Source organism: Bufo bufo, chromosome 2 (genome assembly GCF_905171765.1).
Source record: "Bufo bufo chromosome 2, aBufBuf1.1, whole genome shotgun sequence".
NCBI classification, from domain to species: Eukaryota; Metazoa; Chordata; class Amphibia; order Anura; family Bufonidae; genus Bufo; species Bufo bufo.
The window spans coordinates 35,340,282-35,354,596 of NC_053390.1; the positions used below are offsets into that span (position 1 = coordinate 35,340,282).

General features: G+C 47.0%; 1 protein-coding gene across 3 annotated transcripts in view; it reads right to left on the reverse strand.

Annotated features, from left to right (window-relative positions):
• Window positions 1-14,315, reverse strand: part of IL6ST (interleukin 6 cytokine family signal transducer) — a 37,177-nt gene that overhangs the window by 2,246 nt on the left and 20,616 nt on the right. For 2 of the 3 annotated variants that reach the window (XM_040420911.1, XM_040420910.1), the window contains exons 4-15: window positions 13,599-13,719; window positions 12,869-12,955; window positions 12,036-12,211; window positions 9,572-9,714; window positions 8,604-8,760; window positions 8,350-8,432; window positions 5,795-6,002; window positions 3,722-3,904; window positions 1,749-1,853; window positions 1,523-1,669; window positions 728-868; window positions 1-97 (exon numbers count right to left, since the gene is read on the reverse strand). In XM_040420911.1, the coding sequence (XP_040276845.1) occupies window positions 1-97; window positions 728-868; window positions 1,523-1,669; window positions 1,749-1,853; window positions 3,722-3,904; window positions 5,795-6,002; window positions 8,350-8,432; window positions 8,604-8,760; window positions 9,572-9,714; window positions 12,036-12,211; window positions 12,869-12,955; window positions 13,599-13,719 (1,648 nt within the window). The remainder of the gene's footprint in view (window positions 98-727; window positions 869-1,522; window positions 1,670-1,748; window positions 1,854-3,721; window positions 3,905-5,794; window positions 6,003-8,349; window positions 8,433-8,603; window positions 8,761-9,571; window positions 9,715-12,035; window positions 12,212-12,868; window positions 12,956-13,598; window positions 13,720-14,315) is intronic. The other variant, XM_040420912.1, reaches the window with a different exon arrangement.

A 14,315-nucleotide genomic window follows, 5' to 3' on the forward strand; every position in this document is an offset into this window, starting at 1 on the left:
TGCTCTCGCTTATTGCAAAATAGGAAGCACAGAACAAGTATGAACACCAGGAAGCCGAGGCAAGAGGACACCACGATGGCTTCCACCTCCCCGTTGTCTGCAAGGAGGAAAAATACAAGTCTTACAACCAGACACTACAGCTCGCTCAAGGGATCTTCCAAAGAAGTGGTACAGGAGCCTCCAGCTGGACCGGCCGCGCAGAATCCTGTGCAGCGCACCCCCAGCTTCTTCCTTGCTCCTGTTGCAGTAAAATGGGGCTATATCTGGAGCAGGTGCTCGGATTTCTGCAAACTCCATTCAGATGCATGAAAATCGTAGAATTTCCTGCAACAACATTTCCAGCAGAGATCCGCAGTACACATGAAGAGACTCCGGAGGACATCTTCCACACCTCCCTGCAGTCTGAAGTTCCTCTTTCCATAAAATCATTCACAAGCCTCCTCAGTAAATACAGTACACACTAGATGGGGGGGAGGAGGGGGATGCAGCTTCATTTTGTTTCAGTTACAATACAGCACGCCTACAAAGGCCCGTGCCAGCTTTTACAGGGGGCGCTGGGGTTTATTCACATGCTGCAGATTTGTTGCAGAAGATTCTATGACTTCCATTCGTCTGAACGGCGCTTGCAGTAACCCAGGCACCTACTGTAGAAACATCCCCTATGGTGCATATATTCTAGTGTAAAGCAGAGCAAATCCCAGGCATGAAGAAGGATTACGACTCTTACCGAACGGCAGCGTGGTGACGCTCAATGGGAGCCCGGCCTTCGGGCCTTGCTCGGTGTAGGCGGTCACAGTAACGCTGTACGTGGTTTTGGCAGCTAAGGATTTCAGAGTATACTCCGTTACAGTTGCATTAACTGTGATAACTGGAAGAAAAGGCAAGTCATGAGTTACATGCACCCCCTTACAGGTGACACCCCCCCCAGTACTTCACGAATCAGGATCCCCATCTCCATTGTTCAGGGCATAGAGTGATCACAGAGCATCTCTCGCTCTGGAGGACCTGCCCTGTCCTGTATTACCCAGAAAACCCACTGATATGAATGGACACTGTGTAATACTTCATTTCCCCTGTGGGGGCACTGCAGGAAAACGGAGCACAACACTTACTGGGACGTTTCCCCACAGATTACAGCTCAGAGGGGGAACCCTTTAGATAATCCCTTCTTGTTTAAGAGTCTCATGACTCCACTTTGTGGTCCGTGTATTAACTTAACCAGAGAGAACAGCAGCACATGGGACACATATGTGCTAACATGGAGCTAGGCTGAACGTCTGTTGCGCCTACTTGTCCGCACTAGTCAACGTGACTAAAAGTGACGCCAGGTCAGAATAACATCATATTCAGCAGTGCTGACAGAGCGCACACATCAGCCATTCCCGACCCACTGACTCTAGTGATGAGGTGGAGGATCAGTTTGGAGGCCATAATCAGCAACCCCCCCCCCCCCCCCACTCATTTAACTGAGAGAAACTGCAGCCACTAGTAAAGACATGGTTATGTCTATTTCGACTCGTACCTTTCAGTGGGCTGTAGTTATCCCCATATTTTATTGTGTAATTTGTGATGAAGCCATTTTGCTTATGTAGAGGGATTGGTTTCCACACGAGGGTGACCCATGTCTTCCCGAACAACTTTGCGTGAACAGTGGGTCCCTGGTCAGGAGCTGGAAACAGTACAAGAGTCGTGATGAGTGGCCTCACCAGGTCACACTTGGAGTGTGTTACACGGCTGAAGCGACTTACCTCCTTGCTGTAGATACGTCCCCACGGTGCTGGATCTCTCCTCCTGCCCATCTCCATGCAGTGCATTCAGTCTGATCAGGTAATAGACAAAAGGTTTTATGTCACCTGAAAGCAAAAGATCAGAAAGTCAGACTGAGCCGGAGAACATGGAAATGGCTGCAGATACTGAGCCTCATTCACATGTTACATCCGCGTATGATGTGGTTTATCCGGTCACGAGGTTAGTTTTAGAGGATGTCTACACTTATGCAAACCGCTTGTCAACTTTAAAATGAATCTAGAAGGAAAAAAAACTAAGCAACTTTTAGGTTGCTTAGTTTTAGGTCTACAGCTCCTATGCAGGGCTGTGTCTCCATGGTAACAGACTACAAGCAAACTGTGTAGTCTGATCCTGCTGTCCCTACTGCAGTCTATCCCATAGCACTTGCGAACCTACCAAATATACGTTGGCAAAATAAAGGGCAAGGATAAGAGGGAGTATAACCACATCACTCAGCATCTGTCGTGTGTGCCATGTCCACCAGTAGAAAAATGTTCTCATGCTCATCAAGAGGAACACAGAGTCTTGCAGGTAGGAGTCCTGCAATGTTACATATGCGCTTTTCTGACAACTCAAGTCTCTTCATCAGACAGAGTACAACACAGAGTCTCAAGACACTTGCTCCCGATAGTCGGCCCGAGTAAAGGAGCCGCTGATCACCCAACGAAAGAGCAAGTTCTCCTCTTGTTCATCAGGTGAAATGATCATTCATGCGGACACCTCAATCATCGCTTCTGGTCAGGAGTGTGCGGTGTAAATAGGGATCTGCTGCCCAGAAACAATTAATCTGCACAGACCCTACAAGGAAATTTCTTGGCGGCCGATGCCCATAAGGCCACCTGAGCCCTCCTCACTGCCGATGGCCAAGTACATACAACTGGGGGAACTATAGGGGTCATTATTAGAGGAAGTCCAGGCAGCACGCCGAGGGTAGCTAGCCTGGTGCTGTGGCCCACATCACGTCTCGCCTCCTAAGCGTCCTGCTCCATATCCCTATTAGAGACAACTGGAGGAGGAAAACAGAACGTGGCAGCTAGTGACGGCCTCTGTACTGCACTATGGGATTACTGACCCTGCCAACTTGTATTGGCTCCATCTGCTTGCGTTGCCTCACCTGTCAATTTGGACCCGACTACAACATCGGGGCCACAGGAACAGAGCTGCAGGGAGAGGATTAGAAAATTTCCCAGCTTCGGAGGTTGTCGTAACCTGGCAGGGGAAGGATCTGGGGACCTACAACCCTCAGCTAGAAAACGACACCATGTCCTACCAAAGAGGAACGTCTGAAAACGATATTCCGGGACTCATTCATTCCCACCTGCCTGTTTGTCAGAGGAGGTGAGAGCTGTATTTACTCGCAGCAACCTCCTCCTCTGTATCTGTGACGCCATCGCTCGTACCCACAGACGGCCATTACTTCTGGGCAGCAAATTGCAGTTTACTCCAGGTGATCTGCTGCCCAGAAATGAGGATTTCAGTGTCCGCATCCTCCGAGGAACGCGCCTTTAAAAAAAAGTCTCCCACCTGCAAGATTTACTGGGGGAAATATATTAGGACTGGAGTACCACCACGCCAGTCTTGATCTCCCTGCACTGGCGTGAGATGTCACTAATTTATTAAGAGGCAGAAGCTACAGGCTGGCACAGACTTATGGCGAAAGTTATAGTAAATGCAGTGGGAGCGGCACAAAGCCCCGCCGCCGCGTGCGCCATAACGTGCGACTTTCTTACGCCACACTAGTGGCGTGAGGGGCTTAGTAAATGTCCCTCACTGTGTCTCTCTGCGGCCTGTAAGCATGGAGATGCATGGCTCTGCATAAGTGCTGTAAACATAAAGCATTTTCTCCACCGCAGACTCCGGAGATCTCCTTCTGTAACTCCAGGTAATAAGTGTAATTAGGAAACGTCATGGAGGGTGCAGGCGCCGTTCTTACCTCTGAGAAACGTTCCGGTGGTGTCGCCCGGCTCCCTCTGCCACTCTGCATCACAGTCCATAGACTCAGAATTACTGCACCACTCAATCACATAACCCAGCACTCGCCCCGATGGCGTCCACTCCACCCAGAGCCGCCCGTCCTTGGGAAAAGCTTTAAAGTTCAGACCTGCCGGCTGCACAACTAGAGATGAGAAATACAACAGGTGAAGGATCATCTGTATGTTCTCCACGCTCATCCCGTGTTAACCCTTTAGTGTCCCCGCTGTTCTGGGCCTTAATCACCAAGGCAGTTTTTTCAATGTTTTCATGCGTCTCTAAAGAGGAAAGGAAAGACCTGCACTGATCAATCGCTGTACTTTATTTTTTTTCCATAATTCCCCATTAAAGGGGAGTTCCCCCATAACCAGGGACAACTAAGCACAGTGACCTGTGACTCCACCAGCAGAATAGTGAGTGCAGCTCTGGAGTATAATACAGGATGTAACTCGGGATCAGTACAGGATAAGTAATATAATGTATGTACACAGTGACTGCACCAGCAGAATAGTGAGTGCAGCTCTGGAGTATAATACAGGATGTAACTCAGGATCAGTACAGGATAAGTAATGTAATGTATGTACACAGTGACTCCACCAGCAGAATAGTGAGTGCAGCTCTGGAGTATAATACAGGATGTAACTCAGGATCAGTACAGGATAAGTAATGTAAGTACACAGTGACTGCACCAGCAGAATAGTGAGTGCAGCTCTGGAGTATAATACAGGATGTAACTCAGGATCAGTACAGGATAAGTAATGCATGTACACAGTGACTGCACCAGCAGAATAGTGAGTGCAGCTCTGGAGTATAATACAGGATGTAACTCAGGATCAGTACAGGATAAGTAATGTAATGTATGTACACAGTGACTCCACCAGCAGAATAGTGAGTGCAGCTCTGGAGTAGAATACAGGATGTAACTCAGGATCAGTACAGGATAAGTAATGCATGTACACAGTGACTGCACCAGCAGAATAGCGAGTGCAGCTCTGGAGTATAATACAGGATGTGACTCAGGATCAGTACAGGATAAGTAATGTAATGTATGTACACAGTGACTGCACCAGAAGAATAGTGAGTGCAGCTCTGGAGTATAATACAGGATGTAACTCAGGATCAGTAATGTATGTACACAGTGACTCCACCAGCAGAATAGTGAGTGCAGCTCTGGAGTATAATACAGGATGTAACTCAGGATCAGTACAGGATAAGTAATGTAATGTATGTACACAGTGACTCCACCAGCAGAATAGTGAGTGCAGCTCTGGAGTAGAATACAGGATGTAACTCAGGATCAGTACAGGATAAGTAATGCATGTACACAGTGACTGCACCAGCAGAATAGCGAGTGCAGCTCTGGAGTATAATACAGGATGTGACTCAGGATCAGTACAGGATAAGTAATGTAATGTATGTACACAGTGACTGCACCAGAAGAATAGTGAGTGCAGCTCTGGAGTATAATACAGGATGTAACTCAGGATCAGTAATGTATGTACACAGTGACTCCACCAGCAGAATAGTAAGTGCAGCTCTGGAGTATAATACAGGATGTAACTCAGGATCAGTACAGGATAAGTAATGTATGTGCACAGTGACTGCACCAGCAGAATAGTGAGTGCAGCTCTGGAGTATAATACAGGATGTAACTCAGGATCAGTACAGGATAAGTAATGTATGTGCACAGTGACTCCACCAGCAGAATAGTGAGCACTGCTCTGAGGTATAATACAAGATGTAACTCAGGATCTGTACAGAAAAATTGTAGTAAACTTCACAGCCTATAGAAATGAATTGTATACGGCGATCCTGCTCTGGTGGAGAACCTCTGCAACTACTTTGCATGTCTTTAGGATGAATATTAATTACTCATGATATGTTGATGACGTTGGGCACCAGAAATGTGCTTTAGTCTCTGGACAGAATTCACACTGCAGACCCTCAACATCACGTGTGGAGATCCCCCCCCCCCCCCCCCCCCCCCGAAAAAGATGAGGTCGCCCATGAAATCCATTAAATGTGGGCGACGTACCTTTTTTATCTGTGCCAGATGGGATAATCAGTTTGGACTGCGAGGAGCCCTGGCTGTTGTACGCAGTGAGGAGAACTTCATAAGAGTCTTCTGAGACTGTAATGGTGCATGTACGGTCCTCCACAGTGAAAGAGTTGACAACTTCTGGACCTCTCTTCACAGTCACATTGTATCCTAGAATTATCCCGTTTGCGTGAGACTGTAAATCCTAACAGGAAATAAGATTGTTTACTAGACGGTATAAGCTTTCGGCCGAGGTCGAGCCTAAGTGGTCATCTGTCCCCAAGCACAGTCCCGAGAGAAGAACATGTCTTCAGGTCATCACCCCTGTCCCTCCTCTGTAAAGACTTCAGTAATGTCATGAGGATGCTGTAACTTTCCTTCACGTGATCACCCCTCTCATCCATCACAGCCTGTTACTGTGATCTCTACCACAATACAGCCTCCCGTGACACCCGGGGGAGACTTCGCTCAGACTTTACAAGGAATAAGGCCTTCTGAGCCCTCCTCACTGCCGATGGTCGGGTACATACAACTGGGGGAACTATAGGGGTCATTAATAGAGGAAGTCCAGGCAGCACGCTGAAGGTAGCTAGCCTGGTGCTGTGGCCCACATCACGTCTCACGTCCTAAGCGCCCTGTTAGAGCGCCACGTCCCTATTAGAGACAACTGGAGGAGGAAAACAGAACGTGGCAGCTAGTGACGGCCTCTGGAGGGATATTCTGTACTGCACTATGGGATTACTGACCCTGCAAACTTGTATTGGCCCCACCTGTCAATTTGGAGCCACCTACAACATTGGGGCCACTTAAGTTTTTCCAGGGCAACTTTAAAGTGTAACTGTCATATTTTTTTTATTTACTAGTTTATTAGAGCTAGGCATGTATACCCGAGTCAGGGTCCATTCACACGTCCGTAGAATGGGTCCGCATCCGTTCCACAAATTGCGGAATGGGTGCGGACCCATTTATTCTCTATGGGGATGGAATGGATGCGGAGAGCACACTATGTGCTCTTCGCATCCGCATTTCGTGGCCTCGGATCTTTCGGGCCGCGGCTCCGGAAAAAAATAGAACATGTCCTATTCTTGTCTGTAATTGCGGACAAGAATAGGCAGTTCTATGGGGGTGACGGCCGGGTGTATTGCGGATCCGCAATACACTACGGACGTGTGAATGGACCCTTAGTCTGTCAATAATTGTCAGAAGATCTGTAAGTACCTTATAATAACAGCTTTCATTAATGTCCTCTGTCCCTTTCCACTGCTCCCTTAAAGGGAACCTGTCACCGGGATTTTGTGTATAGAGCGGAGGACATGGGTTGCTAGCTGGCCGCTAGCACAACCGCAATACCCAGCCCCCATAGCTCTGTGTGCTTTTATTGTGTAAAAAACCCGATTTGATACATATGCAAATGAACCTGAGATGAGTCCTGTATGTGAGATTAGTCAGGGACAGGACTCATCTCAGGGTAATTTGCATATGTATCAAATCGGGTTTTTTACACAATAAAAGCACACAGAGCTATGGGGACTGGATATTGCGGATGTGCTAGCGGCCATCTAGCAACCCATGTCCTCAGTTCTATACACAAAATCCAGGTGACAGGTTCCCTTTAAAAGGCTTGTCTGTCTCTGGCTAAGACAGAGGGGCGGTCCTTCACACTGCATGCCTGCATTAGGCTTCAGAGTGAGGAGGCGTGTCCAATCTGATTGGCTGGCAGGGAGCTGGTGGCTACAGCAAGTGTGTATGAGAAGTGAGGGAAAGCAGTTTTGGCTTCAGAGAACTGGCAGAGGAGCCATCTTGAGAAGGTCCTCATATTGTAAATGTTTAAACAGCCGTAACGAAGGGAAAAACTCAAGGAAAACAGTGGTATGTGAAGAAACTGCTTTATGCATAATGCTGCTGCAGCAGTAACATACTGTACTAAAATATATATTTTTTTTAATGAAAACATGACGGTTACACTTTAAATTCGCAGTCTGGTCCCTGATGGGTGAATGCAGGCAGGTATCATGACTGAACCCGATCACTGCCTGCTCAGTCAAGGCATGCAAATGCGCCATAACAGAATCCCGCCGACGGCTGTGTCCTTTCTGCCTCCCATTCTCTGCAATGTGAGGCAGCACTGAAGATCACGGAGCAGCGGATTATAAGCCACAATGTGACCGGGCATGTCATGGAGATGCTGGAAATTTTCTTCACGTCATCACCCCTCTCATCCATCACAGCCGGTTACAGTGAGCTCTACCACAATACAGCCTCCCGTGACACCCGGGGGAGACTTCGCTCAGACCGTTACCCACAAACATGACTTGCATTTCTTTTTTATACTACATTATGTTTTAAGCAAAACTGCACTCAAGTGCTCATGTGTGTAAAGTGCTGGGTGGAAAAGTCAAAAGTGTGAATGGGTTAAAGCTCTTATGACACTGAAGACGCTGGTGGCACAACTAGGATATGCCATCAATGTCTCATCTATCAGGGATGATCCCTGTGACAAAGGGACACTAAGAATAACACTTATCTACTGGGACCATCAGGAGGACACCTACCTTCCACATCAGCTGGACGACCCTCTTCCCGTCAGAGTCACTTTGGCTGATCTTCCTCCAAAATTCTGGACCTCGAGATGGTTCTGGAGAAATCAGAGCAAAATTATACCATGCAACCACTCAGTAATTGTCTAATATCTGAGGCATCATATGAATGATGAGATGACTGCCCGCCATCACATTCCTCCATGTAACACTGCGCTGTGCGTACTGGAGGCACATACATGATCAGACCTGAGGCCGCATCCACTTACCCGACTCTGAGGTGGTGGCTGTATACTCCTTGCTCCAGTCACTCCAGAATCCCGCTTTGATTGGCTTACAGCGCACACTTATGACGTACACCGTATACGACTGAAGTCCTTGCAATGTGAATGAACTTCTAGTTTTCTGTATGTCTTCTGAAGGTACCTGATGGATGGAAGGGCTGACATTACTGAGAAGTCCTAGATCTGGACGACATAGTATCTACCCTCCTCCTCAGAAATGGTCCCTCTGACTCTTTATGGGGTTTTTGTATAATCTCAAAACCCCTTTACATGATAAAATGAGGAGGCAGAGTTATATAAATCCATCAGTATGAAGCCTGCACTCTTAGGGTCCATTCACACGTCCGAGTGTGTTTTGCGGATCCACAAAACACGGACACCGGCAATGTGCGATCCGCAGTTTGCGGACCGCACATTGCCGACACTAATAGAATATGCCTATTCTTGTCCGCAATTGCGGACAAGAATAGGACATGTGCTATTTTTCGGGGGAACGGAAACGCGGACCCGGAAGTGTGGGTCTGCATTTTCGGAGCCGGGCAGCCCATTGTGCGGCCCCATAGAAATGAATGGGTCTGCAATAATTGCGGACGTGTGAATAGAGCCTTAGTGGTGTCTGTATTATCTGTATACAGAAAGCTCCCCCTAGTGGTGGTTGTATATATCCTGACAGCTAAAGAAAAAAAAGAATTCTAAATAACTGTGCACTTCCAACTTTACAGCCACAGCAAGGGCTGCCATCTGCTTCCACTAGACCAGTGATGGGCAAACTGCGGCTCTCCAGCTGTTGTAAAACTACAAATCCCATCATGCCCTGCTGTAGGCTGATAGCTGTAGGCAGACGGGGCATACTGGGAGTTGTAGTTCTACAACAGCTGGAGAGCCGCAGTTTGCCCATCCCTGCACTAGACGATGCCCCAGGATCCTTACAGATGGTCTGCAAAGAGACTTACCTCACTCCACTCGGTGCCGTCGATGGGCTTGTATCTGAGGTTGTATTTCAGATCCACATTATCCATTGGATTTCTCCACTCGATTCTCAACGCTTTTTGCAGCACAGAGGACACGCTCAAGATGTTGGGAGGATTGGGCTTCACTTCATTTATAACGTTTGTAAAAGGTAGGAGAAGGGAACAGATGGTTTATTACATATTTTCCGTATACTTCTCAATTTTCTTCATTAAATATTTGTAAACTTTAATCAAAGGGACAAAACTCAAGTGCAGACTGGCTGGTGGTGACCAACGGCTATAACCCCCAACATTCACCAGGTATTGCAGGAGGAAGCAGTGCTTGGCTTGCAGCATTACATGGCATCTATTTAGATGAACGGGTAACCCTATAAACCATGGCAGCGCCTAGACAGTCCTCCAGAGCAGGAGACAATTTGCAGCGGCTCTCCATTTAACTTTTTGTCTAAATAGATTCAAAACACTGTGCAAATAATATATTAATACAGCGTTATAGCCGACAGATCTGTTTTTTGATCTGATACAAAGCTTCAAATCCCCTGAAAACAGTTACGTGAAAATTCTCCCTGCCTGCAGACACCACTAGGGGGAGCTCAGTGTATGTATGTATCTGTATGCAGTAATCTCCAGAGCTCCCTCTAGTGCTGTCCGTATATATCTGTATGTAATAATCTCATCTCCCTCTAGTGGTGGCTGTATATATCTGTATGCAGTAATCTCCTCATCTCCCTTCAGTGGTGGCTGTATATATCTGTATGCAGTAATCTCCTGAGCTCCCTCTAGTGGTGGCTGTATATATCTGTATACAGTAATCTCCTGAGTTCCCTCTAGTGGTAGCTATATATATCTGTATGCAGTAATCTCCTCATCTCCCTCTAGTGGTGGCTGTATATATCTGTATGTAGTAATCTCCTCATCTCCCTCTAGTGGTGGCTGTATATATCTGTATGCAGTAATCTCCTCATCTCCCTCTAGTGGTGGCTGTATAGATCTGTATGCAGTAATCTCCTGAGCTCCCTCTAGTGGTGGCTGTATATATCTGTATACAGTAATCCCCTGAGCTCCCTCTAGTGGTGGCTGTATATATCTGTATGCAGTAATCTCCTGAGCTCCCTCTAGTGGTGACTGTATAGATCTGTATGGAGTAATCTCCTGAGCTCCCTCTAGTGGTGGCTGTATAGATCTGTATGCAGTAATCTCCTCATCTCCCTTTAGTGGTGGCTGTATATATCTGTATGCAGTAATCCCCTGAGCTCCCTCTAGTGGTGGTTGTATATATTTGTATGCAGTAATCTCCTGAGCTCCCTCTAGTGGTGGCTGTATATATCTGTATGTAGTAATCTCCTGAGCTCCCTCTAGTGGTGGCTGTATATATCTGTATGCAGTAATCCCCTAAACTCCCTCTAGTGGTGGCTGTATATATCTGTATACAGTAATCCCCTGAGCTCCCTCTAGTGGTGGCTGTATATATCTGTATGCAGTAATCTCCTGAGCTCTCTCTAGTGGTGGCTGTATATATCTGTATGCAGTAATCCCCTGAGCTCCCTCTAGTGGTGGCTGTATATATCTGTATGTAGTAATATCCTGAGCTCCCTCTAGTGGTGGCTGTATATATCTGTATGCAGTAATCCCCTGAGCTCCCTCTAGTGGTGGCTGTATATATCTGTATGCAGTAATCTCCTGAGCTCCCTCTAGTGGTGGCTGTGTAGATCTCTATGCAGTAATGTTCTGACCTTCCCATAGTGAAAGGAGAATGGAAGCAACCCCTTCACCACTGACTAAATATTAATCAATTGCAATGGAAATTGCACTTCTAAGGTACGGCCACAAGTACCTCTGCATCTTGACTATTTATGCTGTGGATTTCCTATAACCCTTGCAAATGCATGAGGTGCAAAGCGTGGCAAATCTGCATCCTGTATGGACGTACCCATAGACCACCCCCTCCACCCATACACATTGATGATATGAAGTATATTTACCAATGAATATGGTTGAAGGGTTGCTTGATAGCAAAGCTTCTGATAGTTAAGAAATGGGGTTCCCCCATCTCTCCCTCGTTTATGGAGTGGAGATTGATTATGTCCCAAATAAAGTCCTATGAGGAAGTTGAGACGCGGAGGAGGGGAGGTACGTGAACGCGTTATCTTGTCTTAGAATTAGGGCGGACTGTTTATTTTTGTAATGGAGCATTGCGTGGGGTTCTGGATACCAGCGACTGCAGCCAAGAATGGAAGGGGGGGGGGGGTATTAAAGAAAAAAAAAAAGTTTGGGTGGGATTAAATATATTAGGTTAGAGTCTACAGATCTGGATTTAATGCTATTGTTCTTGATTGTGTAAGGACTGTATTAACATGTATTATCTATGTCTGTAAGTTCTCTCTTTTTGTTTAAAAGTTTTGTAACTATTTTGAAGAAAAAAAAAAACAAAAAAATATATATTTACCAATGTCAATAATATCAAATACCACGTGATGAGATACGGCTTTTCCGAGCTCATTTTCGGCTTCCACCATGAAAGCGGTGTCAATGTACATTATAAAGTCCGGGTGATATAAAGTGCAGGAACTCTCCCCCGCTTTAGCCACACATTCCTTTCTCTTCTCCAATTTCTCCGATGCCCTGAAAAAATAAATAAATCATGACTCCTCTCCTTGAAGTGTCCATGGTACTGAATGCCAAGAGCAGCAGTTTGTGCTCCACAGCTGAACTTCCTTCTGTAACTGGGGACAAGAAGATGCAACATTGTCAGCCCTTAGAGGGGTTGTCGAAGATTAGAGAAACATGGTTGCCACACCTGTCCACTAGTTGTATGTGGTGTAGCAACTATGCCTCATTCACTTCAATGCCAAGCTGACCTGTAATACCAGACACAATCCTTGGACAGGGGTGGCGCTGTTTTAGGATGATCAACTTCTTAAAAAGGGGCTCTGAATTTTGGAGAGCATGATGCTAGCCAAGCTCTTCCTTCCTCAGTTTTGTGTTACTTCCATATTCATGCCCTTGTGCCTGCGTAGTACAAATGGCCACGTGACAGCCCACCACAACCCCCGCCAATCTGGCCACACACAGAAGATGGACTGGAGACAAATATCTGATGATGAACGATCACATGCCTGACATCTATGGTGAAGCGAGAGGTGAAGGGTCCGCAACCACTTTATTCTAGACATCACCTCCCCCTAAACCTGATGCAAACATCCAGAATAGGATCAGTGAGTGCTGAGAAAAGAAAGACGGGTTATGATGGGAGCGTTTCATGCTGTGAGACCACCTTACCTGAAGACTAGTGGTCTCTGTGTTTGGGGATAGTCATAGGTTAGGTTTTGCACCATTGCAGTGTTACTGACCAGGTCCGGTCTCACCCTAAAGTTCGGTGGGAAAGAAAAGCACATACAAGATGGAGAGAGCTGAGAAGGTTAGAGAAGCTAAATTAATGGTTATAAAAAGGGTTAAAAACAAGAAACCAAAACTAGAAATTAATGGGGACACAAAATAAAATGAACAGGCGCAAAGACGTCAGTAAATCGGGACATCACCTCCCCCTAGGGCTGAGGCTACACGGCGACTTTTGGCAGCAATACTTGTGGCATGGGTAATGACAGCAGCGCAGCGCTGCCGGCATGTCTGCAGCACAGAGGGTCTTCCTCGGGGGCAGCACATTTATTAGACCTACTGCTTCTTGCACAGATTTATCATTCTCCAATGTAAGCTTTCTGGAGTAAAAAAAAAGTCACAAACTTCGCGTTTGCGACTTTTGAAAGATCCCTGCACCTAAATGTAGGTACAAGTGCCGTTTCTGCACTGCCCTCGCAGCTTTCCCGAGAAGGTGGCGTGGCGAGGGAAGGGGGCCCGGAACATTTATCTTCTTTTACGTCCGTTTTCCCAGCATAGAAAGAAGACTGAAATCTAGGACCCGGTGTAGATTTTAGTTTAGGCGCACGGACTGCATCATCAATTAGGCACGGTTCATGTAAAGCTGGAGTGTAACAGCTGGGCGCCTCTTTACCAGTATTGCTTCAGGGTGTACATGGTGGGCATTATGGTGGCTCTTCCGGGCTCCCACGTGCAGGTCAGGCTCTTCCCATTATAGCAGATGCAGGTCAGGTTCTCAGGCTTCTCTGGGGGATCTGTAAAAGGAAGACATTTCATCAAACCTGGCACCTACAGGATCTGGTACATTATTAACCCATCAATAACCAGGCTTCTTGCAAATTTCATGCTGAAATCTTCATTCATTTTCAGATCCCTGATTGGTTTACAACCTTCTCTCATATGCTCATGTCCCTACTAGTAATCCTTCCCAGCAATACGTGGCAGAGCTGTGCCCTCCTTCCCAGCAATACGTGGCAGAGCTGTGCCCTCCTTCCCAGCAATACGTGGCAGATCTGTGCCCTCCTTCCCAGCAATACGTGGCAGATCTGTGCCCTCCTTCCCAGCAATACGTGGCAGATCTGTGCCCTCCTTCCCAGCAATACGTGGCAGATCTGTGCCCTCCTTCCCAGCAATACGTGGCAGATCTGTGCCCTCCTTCCCAGCAATACGTGGCAGATCTGTGCCCTCCTTCCCAGCAATACGTGGCAGATCTGTGCCCTCCTTCCCAGCAATACGTGGCAGATCTGTGCCCTCCTTCCCAGCAATACGTGGCAGATCTGTGCCCTCCTTCCCAGCAATACGTGGCAGATCTGTGCCCTCCTTCCCAGCAATACGTGGCAGATCTGTGCCC